The sequence below is a fragment of the Peromyscus californicus genome, unplaced genomic scaffold (assembly GCF_007827085.1).
Source record: "Peromyscus californicus insignis strain IS unplaced genomic scaffold, ASM782708v3 Scaffold_10__1_contigs__length_136768540, whole genome shotgun sequence".
Classification (NCBI taxonomy): Eukaryota; Metazoa; Chordata; class Mammalia; order Rodentia; family Cricetidae; genus Peromyscus; species Peromyscus californicus.
Window position 1 is genome coordinate 85,631,011 of NW_026294391.1, and position 14,226 is coordinate 85,645,236.

At 39.1% G+C, this 14,226-nt stretch overlaps 1 protein-coding gene across 1 annotated transcript; it reads left to right on the plus strand.

Moving 5' to 3' along the window:
* Positions 1-7,923: 7,923 nt before the first annotated feature.
* LOC128115505 (signal peptidase complex subunit 3) lies at positions 7,924-9,694 on the plus strand. The gene has a single exon (XM_052746249.1). The coding sequence runs from the start codon at positions 8,246-8,248 to the stop codon at positions 8,786-8,788; it is 543 nt and encodes a 180-aa protein (XP_052602209.1). The 5' UTR covers positions 7,924-8,245; the 3' UTR covers positions 8,789-9,694.
* The last annotated feature ends 4,532 nt before the right edge of the window (positions 9,695-14,226 follow it).

Genomic DNA, 14,226 nt, shown 5'->3' on the forward strand with positions numbered 1-14,226 from the left:
CAATTCTTTTTTTGAAGGGATTTATAAAGTTAATTTTCACAATACATAAATTTTTAGCTACTCTTAAAGCATATGAAACCTAATTTAATAAGGTGAGTGCCCATTGCAGTCCCATAAAGTAAGGCTCGGAGGGGGTATTGCCACAAACCACTCTCAAAAAAAAGCGCGAAAGTTGACTTATTAAGCATTCATTCCAAACAAGGAGTAGTCACTCTGAGAAGTGTTTTCTCAAAGCTCTTCTGAAATATTTCCTCTTATAGCAAGGATGGCTCTCAGCAAGGAAGTCACATTCCTTGGGCACACACGGACAGAACTCCTTCACCAAACAGCAACATAAATATACATTGCAATCCTTGCACTTTCATTGTTCCAGTGCACTTTCCCCAAGCAACAAGAATCCTGTATGCCAGCAGCCCTAGATCACATTCTTCAATTCTCCTTGAATTGTGTACTCATAATAGTTATCTGTGCTTCAGGAGGTACCCCAAAGCCGCTTGCTCCTATGCCTATCTTTTTTGTTGTTCTTCTTCATTTGTTTGTTGGGGTAGTTTGAAGTAAGACTGTAAGAATTGTGAGAACCAGAAAGACGGGGAAGAGGAGAGCTATGGGAGTTATGTAAGATCCATTTCTGAAGGCAGAATGGAAGCGGTAGCAGTCTGTTATCAATTTTTGTGAAAAATGAGGGCCTGTGCTGAACAGCGCATTTCTCCTTCCAAACTCTCCAGTCAGGTAAGTCATCTCTGCCATGAAGGAGTATTGGAGAGGAAATGTGTATATTGTTCACAGGTGCCCTTCCATGTGGAAGAAAATATCAGGAATGGAGGATAAATTATTCCTCAGCATAAACCAATATGTGTTTAAAATGACTAGGCATCGCCCTAATTAATGACCTCTTGTTCTAGTCCTAATTCTTTAAAATAGCCCTGGAATTATATAAATGACATTTTTCTATATTCTTAGATCATTTAGTCACAAGACTGTAGGCAGATTTTTTTCTTTTTAAGACAGAGCCCAGGCTGCCCCCCAAATTTACACTACCATGACCAGCACAGACACATGTTTCTGCCATAGACAGCTAATTATTTATTATGGTGTGTGGTATCCTTGAATCTCAGAGTACTGGTAGTACCTTCCCAAGGTCATTTTTTATTATATTCTTGAGAATTTTGTACAAACAAAATGGTTGACAGTATGGACTTCCTTTCCTTTATCATAATGAGCAGAGTTGGAGAATGTTGCCCAATCCTAGTTAGTTCCACCAACTAATGTGATTTCTCAAGTGGTAGCCTGAAGAGTGAAGCGTTTTTTCTCTCAGTGAAATGCAAAAGGCAGACAGCTGTGTGGAAGGATTTCTAATGTGAAAGACTAGCCAGCACAGCACAGTTGCCATAGAAACCTGCTGTCTTGCTGGCGACCTCAATTACAATATTGTAACAGAAATTTCCAAGGCTTGGTTGGAAGAGCAGGGGCCCATCTTTCAGTGTTTTAGACTCAGCTGAGGGTATGAGACCCCTGCAGTGGGGGCTGAATCTCCTTGAGGAATGGGGAGACAGAGATCCTAGAGCCAAGTCCCACGGTTCCTGCTTCGAGCCTCCATACTGGATGTCTCCTCCTAAGGGAGAGAAACATGGAACCATCACAGCCCTGGGGAATATGCTGTGCTTTTCAGAGTGTCCTGAACCTACTTTCCATATACATGCAGGGTGTTCATGGGAGAAGACTATTTTAGTTGATTTGCCCAGTCTGTGAAATCTCATTGGAATGCTCACAGAACGGTCCCAACCTTCAGTAATAAGACAGGAGCAAGCACATAGCCCCCCTGTCTTTATGAATGAATCCAGGTCACTTCTTATTCCTTCTCAGATTTGTTGGGAGAGCATGAGGGATGAGGAAAGCAGATGGAAAAAGGCCTAGGGGAGATGCTCCTGCACCTTTTAGGTGGTGGTACAATTTTATGAAAACATCTCATGTTTTAAGATACTGGAACTTTGGTTGGATCTCACAGCCAAGTTAATAATCATCCCTGGAGGTCACTCAAGCTTTAGCCTGCTATCTTGCTGTACTCTGCCTGTTTGTTTATCCTGCCTTTAAGAGAACAATGTAACAACCGACCCTGCTTACCTTGGATTTTCCATGGAATCAGCTTTGACAGCCTAAGCTAATACATAGCTGCAATCTGAAACTATATACTCTTCTATGCCCCTGACCCAGACAGCAATGCATGTGTGTGTATGTATATTATGATTATCGTTTGCTGAAAACAGAAGACAGGTTAAAATTGTCCTTACATAACAAATATGCACCATTAAATGTTGTAAACAGCATATGGATATTGCATGATAAGAATATGTTTGTCTTACTGAATGCTTTTGGGGTCAGTTGGAGTTAATAACTTAATCCCCCTTGTAAAACTCTGTTAAAGATTTCTGTAAAGTATCCCTATTCCTTCCCCATGTGATGTTTTCTGTGCTTTTCAGTAAATACAGAACAAAGTCCTTTGTTAGGGACAAGACACATGTGATACAGGCAATAGGGATGGATCAGATACACACAACAGACAGACTACAGAACAGCCAGATACCACAAATTACAGACGGAAGGAAGACACAGACAGAGAAGTGTAGAGTGTAATAATGAGTTTGCTTTTGGTCAAACTAAACCCAGAGGAAGCGCTGAACTTTCTTTGATGAGACACCAATACACCTTGGTGCCTCTGAGGCTATCTTAAATGCATTTAACTGACACATTTTTCATAGGACTTGGCTGTTTTGTAATCAAATGTAAGTGCAAAGCCAAAATAAGCAAAGCTAAGACATAAAACACGTGTATTACCTCAAACAGGCTAGGAGAGCACCAAGATCATTTCCAAAGCAACATTTGCCCAGAGTAAAGGAAGCATGGGGGTTTTATTCAGGGGAATAGATATGTGTGTGTATATATACATATAAACATATACATGAGTGGGCCCATTCCCAAACATGCTCAGTTAAGGAGTACATGCTCCATCATGTACAGATAAGCTAATAATTTAAAACGAAAAGATAGTAGATGCATTTTAGCTCAAATCAGCACAGATGTAAAAGATTAAAGTGATGGATAGAAATACCTCTAAGCATGCTCAACTTGCACCATAGAGTTTTAATAGAAAATCAATGAAAGAATACTTTGAAGGCACATTAACACAGGAGTCTGCCCATGAAGCCATGGTGACACCTGCCTTGCTTAGTCACTAACAGTTTCATTGCTACTCATCACTGGTCAGTAACTACCGTGGTGCCTGGCTAGGATGAACTTAATGAATCATGGTGGTTGCTGCATTCTTTTTCTTCCTGGACAAATCTTTATTGGAAGACAGAGCACAGTGTGTGTCTGAAGGAGGTGAGTTCTAAGGATGTAGATAGTGGCATCTGATGAAATATCTCCAGATCAGAAGGGCAGCAGTACTCAATACAGGCCACTGTTTCAACTTCAGTGGAGTGTTTTGCTTGCCTCCTGCGATTTCACAGAACCAAATAAAAGCTTGTGGTGAAGTAGCTTCTGTGAGAATACAAAAGTTCATAAGTAGAGAATTGTTTCGATTTCATGATTTAGAGATTTGGTTGGTGGAAGTCCATCTGCTTGATATGCTTAGTAGTAGCAGCCCTTGAAACCCATCTCAGAGAGTTCCTCTTTATCTGAATATATATATATATATGTATATATATACATATATATGTATATATATACATATATATATATGCTTAATGGAGGAGCATGATGTTTTACTTGAATTTACAATATATTTACTTGTATTCTCTGGCAATAAATAAAAATTAGTGACTGACAGTAAGATAGATGTTGAAATATATAGTTAATTTGAAGGCACTGTGGTATCTTAATTTGGATTCTTTTCCTGGTAGCCATGTTTTCATCCATCCTGTACTGAAATTTTGTAGACTCTGATATTTCCTAGTGTTACTCAAAAAAACCTATTATAGAATTTATTCTTCAAAGGCAGTGATTTTCCCCCAGTTTCATAATGCCCCTGGAAGGCTACCAGAGAGATGCCTTATGTTATCAACCAATGATGAATTACTCACATGGGGAAGAAAATTGATGTTTAGCATGTTTACAGCACATTTATCTATGTATTTCCGACTGTCTAAATGATAATTCATTGACCACCATGCCTCTATGATGAGTGTTAGTTATAAGTCCTTTCTAGCCACCTAACATTATAATATGTATTCTTCTCTAGTTCACTTAAAAAAACTAGTCCGTAATGAATTTATGAACACAACAGGAATTTATTATTCGTTTTAAAATGGCATATCAGGTGCAATAATTTTGCATTATGAGAAATAATAATCATAATTTAATTTGCCCAATTATACAAATATATGCACTATAAGAACCAAGTTGGCATAAATTGTTATTGTTACTATTATCATTTCCTAAGATATACTCAGTTCTGTAATTAGTGGTCTCCCTAACAATCAAAAATCCTTACTGTCCCCAAGTAAATACAGCACTTTAGTCAATGTTATGGTTTAGATATGAGGAGCTCACACCTCATGCACATGTAATCGGTATAAGTGGGTTTGTATACCGATTCATAAATTGATGGTGTTATTGGGAAGTGATGGAAACTTTTCAAGGGAGTAAATCACTGAGGCATCATGCCTTAGGAGCTAATTTTTTTTTAAGTAGTCTTTCTTCCTCTTTCTTTTCCTCCTTCTCTTCCTTCCCTCCCCCATCTCTCAACATGCTCTCTGCCCCAGGCCCAGAAATAACAAAAGGAAATTGCTATAGTCTGGAATGAAATATCTAAAACTGTGAGCCAAACTAAGTCTTTCCTCTTTTTAAATGATTCAATCTGCAGAGCAAAAAACAAAAACAAAAACAAAAAAAAACCAAAAACAAAAAAAAAACACAAAAAGAACTTGACTAATACAGTCAATATAAATTTCATGTTAATAAAATTTATTTTATTGATATCACAAAGGTATTTGTTTACTCTATATTTAAGAGTTCAATGGCCAGATCATTTGGTAGACACAAAAATTAACATTGTAAGAAGACTACAGAGGTGTTTGCAAGTATTTGTCCAAGTGTTTTTACCCCCATTAGCATTTATAAGAGTTTCAGAATTAACAATCTTGCCAGTGCCTCAATCTTTTTCATATTAGCTATCCCCTCAGAATGTAATAATATTTAATTGATGATCATTTTTTCTTAATGATTAATTATGCTGGAAATGTAAACAAAATGTGCTGCCTTTTCTACTACAGGGTTAATTAAGACAAAACTCCAATTAAAAAAAAGTAAAAGAAAATGCCACTTGGCAGAAATTTAAATTCCCACAGGGTCAGCACTTCTTGAAATCAAAATATGTGCTCAAGGTTGCATGATATTCTCAAAAGTTGCACTCTGCTTATCAGCAGCACTGTTTTGAGTTAGCCAACAGTGTGAGAGTATGAAACCAAGCTCTGCTCACCCCAGTAAGGCACCAGACCCCTTTGCATTAGAAATTATATATATATATATATATATTATATATATATTATAATATGTATATTATATATAGGTCTAATTAGTGTTTCATACATGTGGCTATTAGGGCTGTCCACAATAGTATGGGCAATCTGCCGGGGGCACCACCCATGAAAAACACTGACTTTCTCTCCCCGTACAGCCATCAACTGCACATAGCTTCTCCACTAGGAGTGGGTCCTTGTGAGCTCCTCCCCATCCATGCTGGAACATTGACTAGATCAACCTTGAGCAGTTTTTATATAATTAATTCTTTATTTTTTTTATTTTTTTTATTTTTTTTTTTTGGTTTTTCGAGACAGGGTTTCTCTGTGTAGCTTTGCGCCTTTCCTGGAACTCGCTTTGGAGACCAGGCTGGCCTCGAACTCACAGAGATCCGCCTGGCTCTGCCTCCCGAGTGCTGGGATTAAAGGCGTGCGCCACCACCGCCCGGCTATATAATTAATTCTTAACGGTGAAATGTCTTCATGTTTAGTTTTGTGACAATTTATATTCTCATTATTAGTCCTCTTAGATACTAAGGTTTTGAAATATTTTTTTTCTCAGAAACTTGTCTTTATATTATCTTACTAGTAGTTTGGGAATAACTCAACCTTTTAGTATATTTAAAAAAATCCAATTTAATGATTTCTCACTTAGGGATTGTGCTTTTAGTGTCTAAACAAAAGAGCAAAACGTTAATCTTGCATATTTTCTGATAGGAATTTTATAGCTGGAGGTCTCTATTTAGATACATGGTCCCCATGGAGTTCACCTTTTGAATGTAGTACGATAGACAGAGCACAGTTATGTTTGTTAACATGAGTACACACTTGTCTGAGCACTATTTCTTGAGAAGACTGTCTTTTCCTACTGAATTATCATTAGATCTTTTTAAAAACAGTCACTACAATTCCAATAAAACTCCAAACATTTTTATAAAAAAATGACATGCTGATACTCATATTCAGTGAAAACTCAAAGGACTTAGGTTTTTGAAAACACAACATAACTGGAGAATAAACAAAACCTGATTTCAAGATTTCTGATAAACCTATAGCAGTCAAGAAAGTGTTGTATTGACATCAAGTTGAGAAACTAAATCAAAGAAACTAAATAAAGAATCCAAAAATAGATCCATATGTACATAAATGACTGTTTTTTTAAAAAAAACATCCACAGATAATTAATTCAGTGGGGAAAGAGAGTCTTCTCAAGAAACAGTGCTCAGTCAAGTGCGTACTCACGTTCTTAGTACCCTGTGACCTCAAGTGGCTGGAAAGACTAGGCTACTTTGAGTAATTATATCAACAGAGACCATCTAATTGTCCAAAAACTCTGCATGGGGACATTCAATTAGTGGTGCTCAAATGTTAGCTGTTTAGGAAGCTTTCATCGAAATTATCAGAAGAAATGTATTGACCTGGAAGATATTTCGTGTGCCACCCTCACCCTAAATATTACTAAACCAAACCAGGGACATGAGGTGGACAGTCTCGATATTTTCAATAGTTTCTCCAATTCGTTCTGGTATTCATCTAGGTTTGAAAAGCAATGTGGGTTTTCTCCAAGATTTTCTAATATTTTGAATTCTTGCACATGTGATTTTATGGCTACTGACTTGTAAGCACAGGCTTCTTTTGTATGTTCTGATGTGTCAAATAGTAATATTTATTCAGATTTATGCACAAGCCTCTGATTTAAGCACTGGGAAAAAGCAAAAAGAATAGGATAGACAGGGTCACTGAACTGTCATGAAAGAATGGGAAACTGGGGCTTAGAAGATAAATCGATTGGAAGAGCAATTTTGTACAGTTATTTATGATTAAGAGAATAATAATTAGAGTAGGAAATCAGGGGGCAGGGGCTTACACAGAGAGTTGTCAGTGAAGGCCTTTCCTGGAAGTGGCTTTCGAACCAAGTCCTGAGTGAAGAAGCCAGCCCAGACAGGACAGTTCTCGGTGTGCTTGCACTGTGTGCTCTAGCTGATCCAGGAGCAGAGGGCAAGCCCAGTGGCTGGAGCCTGGCGGACAACACACAGGCTGATGGGGTGAGGTGGAAGGGCAGATGCAGCACAGAGTCTGGGCCACACATTTGACGCTATGACTGTATTTTGGGTGTGGAGGATCCCAGTAGGGGAGGGACATGACCCGCAGGTGATGGCTGCTCTCTGTGCAGAGAATGGACTGCAGAGAGGCAGCATGAGTTAGTGTGTGTGTGTGGTGGGGGAGGGGGCCCAGCCATCAGGAGCCTGTTGCAGAAGGCCAGGGGAGGGGCTAGGATATATGGAAGCCATGATGCAGCAGTGTGCAGAGGGAGGGGGTTCTCTGGACAGGGCTTTGGGGGGCGCAGATGGGACCTTCAGTGACTGTGTCTGGGTGTGGGGGATGAGGCAGCTCAAGCCCTCCCGGGGTTATTTAGCCACGCAGAGACACGGTGCTGCTGTTTCCTATCAGATGCTCCAAACGCCTTAGACTATCGTCAGACAGTGGTTGTAGGGTTAACCAGTGACTTGGGGGAAAAAAAAAAAAAGAAAGAAAGAAAGGAAAGGCATCGTGGGCGGTGCGCGCTCCAGGGACGCGTGCGCGCACCCAGCATTCTGCGCGAGCCAGAGGCAGGCAGAGGGGACGCGAGCAGACTGCACGCCGCCGTGCCCAGCCAGGCAGCCCGAGCCAGGCAGCCAGCGAGCGCCCGTGGAGCCCGCGAGGAGGGAGCGGCCGGCTGAGCCCGCAAGATGAACACCCTGCTGTCGCGGGCGAACTCGCTGTTCGCCTTCACGCTGAGCGTCATGGCGGCGCTCACCTTGGGCTGCATCCTCACCACCGCCTTCAAAGACAGAAGCGCGCCAGTGCGCCTGCACGTCTCCAGGATCCTGCTCAAAAAAGTGGAAGACTTCACCGGACCCAGAAAAAAAAGCGACCTGGGCTTCATCACCTTCCACATCTCGGCGGATTTGGAGAAGACTTTCGACTGGAACGTCAAGCAGCTCTTCCTTTACCTCTCGGCAGAATATTCCACCAAAAGCAACGCTGTGAACCAGGTGGTCCTCTGGGACAAGATCCTTCTGCGAGGCGAGAACCCCAAGCTGGATCTGAAAGATGTCAAAAGCAAGTATTTTTTCTTTGACGACGGGCACGGTCTCAAGGGAAACAGGAATGTCACTTTGACTCTGTCCTGGCAAGTTATCCCGATTGCTGGGATTCTGCCTCTTGTGACTGGATCTGGACGCGTGTCTGTCCCATTTCCAGACTCGTATGAAATTGCCACGACTTTCTGAAGAACTCTCTCTGCGTCTGAAAGGGACATCTGTGTACTTAAGGAATCATATTTCTTTCATCTTTTCCCTTACGTCTTGCTGACTTCTTTTGTGTTTTGTTTCTTTAAGACGTGCTGTTTTTGTGTCTGGGACTGGCTGAGCTCCTCATCCTCATGCTTCCTTCCATTTATCTAACATAGAGACTGCATTCGAGGATCTTACTGTGACAGTGGTTGTTATGTTTCCTTTTGCATAAGAATTAACATCAAATTGTGTAGTTGGAGGGAAGGACTGATAGAGTACTGGAACATTATTGTACAAACAAAACAACAAAAGAAGTTCACCAGAGCAGAATATTATCAGACAATTGCATAATAAGGATTGAAAAGAATACACAGTTTTGTCGTGTTCACTGTGTTATTCCGTGTGTAATATAAATGTGTTTGGAAAAATTTAAAAATTCGATGTATGGGTGTTGTCATGATAACTGTATTTTATTCCTGACATTTCTTGTAGGCTCACATTGATTGCCGTTTTCTTATATCTTCTAGGATGTGTTTGATTACTAGAAAAATTGTGATTTGCTTCTTAGAAGTCCGACATACAAAATAGGTAAATACGAATGAGAACGAGAATTTACCCCCACTTCAGAAATTTTAATGCTTGTTTTCCTTGCCAGAAAATACGTCCATTTGAATAGTGAATGCCTCTTTAGGCTGTAAATAATTATAACTCACTTCATACCTCTTAAGTAAATCAAATGTGTGTCTTACAGTGTTTTCTCCACAAAGATTGCTGTGCATTGTATCTTTGCAAGATGTTTTAGCACTGTTACTGAAATTTGAAAATGTTTGCATGCTTAACATGTGATGAGTATGGTCTAGTATGTTTAATACCATTAAACAAAATGCTAACTGCTTAAAACTATTTTAGGTCTATTATTTAATCGTTGTTGGGATATTGCTAATAACACTTGTGGTATGATTTTTCACTTACAATCATATATATATGTATATATATTCTATAATCTAAAAAGTAAGCAGTACAAGCTTTAGTTCTCTTCAAATGAAGAAGCTGAAATTCAGAAGTTTGTTACATTACTGCAGGCAAACAATAGAGTTCAAACTTGAAATCCAATCTGATTCTTTTTGTTAAATATCGTTTTATTTATGAGATTATAATATAATTACATTTTCCTCTTCCCTTTCCTCCCTCCAAACACTCTCATGTAACCTTCAAATTCAGGACATATACATATATTCCTAACTACAACATGCTCAGTCTGTATAATGGTACTTATACTACTTCAGGGCTGACCATTTGGTATTGAATAATCCACTGGTGTGCTCTCCCCCAGGGTAGACTATTTCTCTCACTCTCAGTGTTTCTTAGTTATCTGTAGTTCTTTGTCGAGGGTTGAGGCCTTATGTACCCCGACCCCCACCCACACATAGAAGTATCAATTTGGACGGGGCTCCACAACTCTGTTTTGTCATCAGCTGCTATTCAGCTTTAAAGAAAACGGAAATAATAAATTTGCAGGTAAGTGGATGGAACTAGAAAAGATCGTATTGAGTGAGGTCACTGAGACCCAGAAAGATAAGTGTCTTATGTTTCTCTCATCTGAGGTTCCTAGCTCCAAATCTTCAGACATGAATACATAACCTGATGTAACTGCAGAAACCAGGAAAGTAAAAAGAGACCATTGCTGGAGTGGGGGATGGGGGAGCAATAGATGGGGGATTAGCAGATGCAAATGATCTGAAGGGGGAAATGGAAAAATGCGGCATCTAATTAGAGAGGAGGGAGTAAGAGAACTAGATTCGAAGGAGGGAGAAGGGTAAAATAACAGGATGTTTGAAAATGTCATATTGTGAGCTATCTATCAAAAAATACACACAATACAACTACGTCTGTGTAGATATATACACATATAGTTTAAATAAAAATTTTCCCATCTGGGCTGGCAATGCTCCACCCCCTCCTCACAATAGCCATGGACTACCTAACAAAAACCCCAAAACCAGGCATGAGTGCTATGGGATGTTCTGTATGTCAAATGTGTTGCTGATTAGTCAATAAATAAAACACTGATTGGCCATTGGCTAGGCAGGAAGTATAGGCGGGACAAGGAGGAGAATAAAGCTGGGAAGTGGAAGTCTGAGTCAGAGAGACACTGCCAGCCGCCATGATGACAAACAGCATGTAAAGATGCCGGTAAGCCACGAGCCATGTGGCAAGGTATAGATTAATGGAAATGGATCAATTTGAGCTGTAAGAACAGTTAGCAAGAAGCCTGCCATGGCTATACAGTTTATAACCAATATAAGTCTCTGTGTTTACTTGGTCGGGTCTGAGCGGCTGTGGGACTGGCAGGTGAGAGAGATTTGCTCTGACTGTGGGCCAGGCAGGAAAACTCAAGCTACACATGAGAGTCCCTCTTATGAGTTATTGATTAGGATTGTCCAAAAATCTCTCCAAAACATTATAGGCCATTGCTGTTGCCCTTGGTTGCCTCACAGAAGGTAGAAGATGACCCTCTATTGCTGAAATCACCATGCACTTCAGACTCAGAGCCCAGTGAATCCAATCTGGATTTAACCTGAAAGCCTCCTCCCAGAGGGACAAGCTTTCATTGTTCCAGAAGGCCCCATGTAAGCTTCCTAAGGAGGGAAGTGACCAATAGTCCTACCCAGCTATGACACCAATGAACCACAATGACCATCATGGCACGATAACCCCAAGGGTGGGGTAGTGCCACACATACCTTGACAGTGCACAACAGCTTTCTAATTGTACTTAACACACACACTCAGCAAGAGGGAAATCATGTTTGGTACTCGACCCTAGCCATCTACCTAGTGCTAGGAAACACATGCATCTTGGAGGAGAACCTACAACCACCACTTTACTAAACTAACATTCTAAATATTTGTCCTTATACCCACATATAAGTGTAATCCTTACCTCGTTTTTTATTTAGGATTTATATTGCTGTGATAAAATACCATGACCAAATTCAACTTCTGTTTCTTTTATATCTCAGACAATACAGAATCAAATTTCACTTACAGATTTCTTTTTCTGTTTTCCTTTTCTCTGGAAATCCTTTTTATCATTCCTGGAAAGAGATTCCTTACCTTGTGTGAAAGAACTAATTTTGATTGTGCTGACAAAGTACATTTCATTCTCTACATAAAATCCCCATTTACTTGATTTATAGTATGAAGGAATTGGAATGTTTGTAAAATAGCTTATTGAGTAAATATACATAATACTGCATAATGAAATTTAAAATGGCCTTTTCCAAGGTGGGGAAATAAACACTGTTAAAGCAGTGACTGCAATTTAATTGCTCCTAAGACCAAACAATCCAGTTACACTACCTCTGATAACAGAAAGGGCTATTTCCCCCCTAAGAACAGTTTAAAACTAATGTGTAACATTTTTTTGCAGTCACATCATGTAAATATAACACTCCACTCATTTAAACAGCTGTGCATGTAGTTATACTGTTCATGGATAAGCATTTGAGAAGGAGTATTTCCAACCAGCAGAAACTTCAAAGGTGGAATGTCATGCATTCCAGTGTTAGCTCCAGAATTTTCACTTAGTTTGTGTGGGATCTCCATTTCTTTGTCTGGGAAATGGCAAGAGGTGAAATAACTACTGATGTGGTGATCATTTTTCCAACACACACACACACACACACACACACACACACACACACACACACACACACACACACACATATAGTATGTTTTTGTATGTTTGAAGCATATTAGAACAGAAATATACAGTAGTTACATGAAGACAGGAAGATAGAATGCTCAAGCACATACTTCAGATTGATCTGATTTTGTTTTATAGTCAGAAACTTTAATTTGTAATTGCTACAGGTGCTGAACATGAAAACTACAGATGTCAAAACATGTCATTAAGGAAAGCATTCACAACAAAGCCTTAACTAGGCCTAAGCACCTGTGTCCCAGCTCACTACTCCTCATGGTAAGCGGGTCTGTTAGTTTGACAGAGATGCATGCTGTTATTATTATTTTTTTGAGATGCAATTGATTTATCTGACAAGCATACTTTTGGGGAATTGATATGGAATAGAAGTATAAAGATCCAAGAAGTATAATGTGGATAGAGGTTGTAATTTTTATTAGCAATGGGAAACTAAAGATAAAAATTAACCTCTACCTCATGAATTTGATGTTTGTAGCTCACAGCTTTGTTTACTTATTATAATAATACATTTAACAAGTTAATTTGGGGGCTGGAGATACAGTTTCTAACTGAGCTCTTGTCTTGCATGCTAACGACCTTATTTTCAAACCTCAGAACTGGAAAAAAGAACTTGAGGCCTGGGCATGTAGTTAAATGGTAGAGCATTTGAATGTGCGAGGCCCTAGGTCCAATCCCCACTATCTTTCCTGTCTATCTATCTATCTATCTATCTATCTATCTATCTATCTATCTATCTATCATCTGTATGTCTATCTATCATCTATCTATCTCTGTATCTACCTAGCTATCATCTAGCTATCTATCATCTAGTTAGCTGTCTAGCTATCATCTGTCTGTCTGTCTATCTATCTATCATCTGTCTATCTGTCTATCTATCTGTCTATCTATCTATCTATGTATCTATTATCTATCATCTGTCTATCATCTGTCTATCTATCTATCTATCTATCTATCTATCTATCTATCTATCTATCATCTGTATGTCTATCTATCATCTATCTATCTCTGTATCTACCTAGCTATCATCTAGCTATCTATCATCTAGTTAGCTGTCTAGCTATCATCTGTCTGTCTGTCTATCTATCTATCATCTGTCTATCTGTCTATCTATCTATCTGTCTATCTATCTATCTATCTATCTATCTATTATCTATCATCTGTCTATCATCTGTCTATCTATCTATCTATCTATCTATCTATCTATCTATCTATCTGGAGCTCTAATTCACTTCAATAAGCATATCATTCTATTTTGGTGATAATTTTTTCAGTTTAATTTTTAAGTTTTTTAATGATTTATTTTTATTTTTTATGTGCATTGATGTTTTACCTGTATGTACGTCTGTGTGAGGGTGTCAGATCTCCTGGAACTGGACAGTTGTGAGCTACCATGTGGGTGCTGGGAATTTAATTCATGTTCTCTGGAAGAGCAGCCAGTGCTTTTAACTTCTGAGTCATCTCTCCAGCTGCCCCCACTTTCATTTTAAAAAGCTGTTTTCCTATGTGTGTATTTTGTATATTTAGCATGTTCCCATCCATTCCTCATCAAAATTTTTAAGTCCCTGCAAAGACACAACGATTTTTGGAAACCAAAGTACGATTGGAATGTCTGATCCCAGAACTTACTCTCAAACAGTAATCACCACATAGTTGTTTATACTAGTTATCATTTTTAATGAATTAATTAAAAAATGTAGTGGTCACATGAT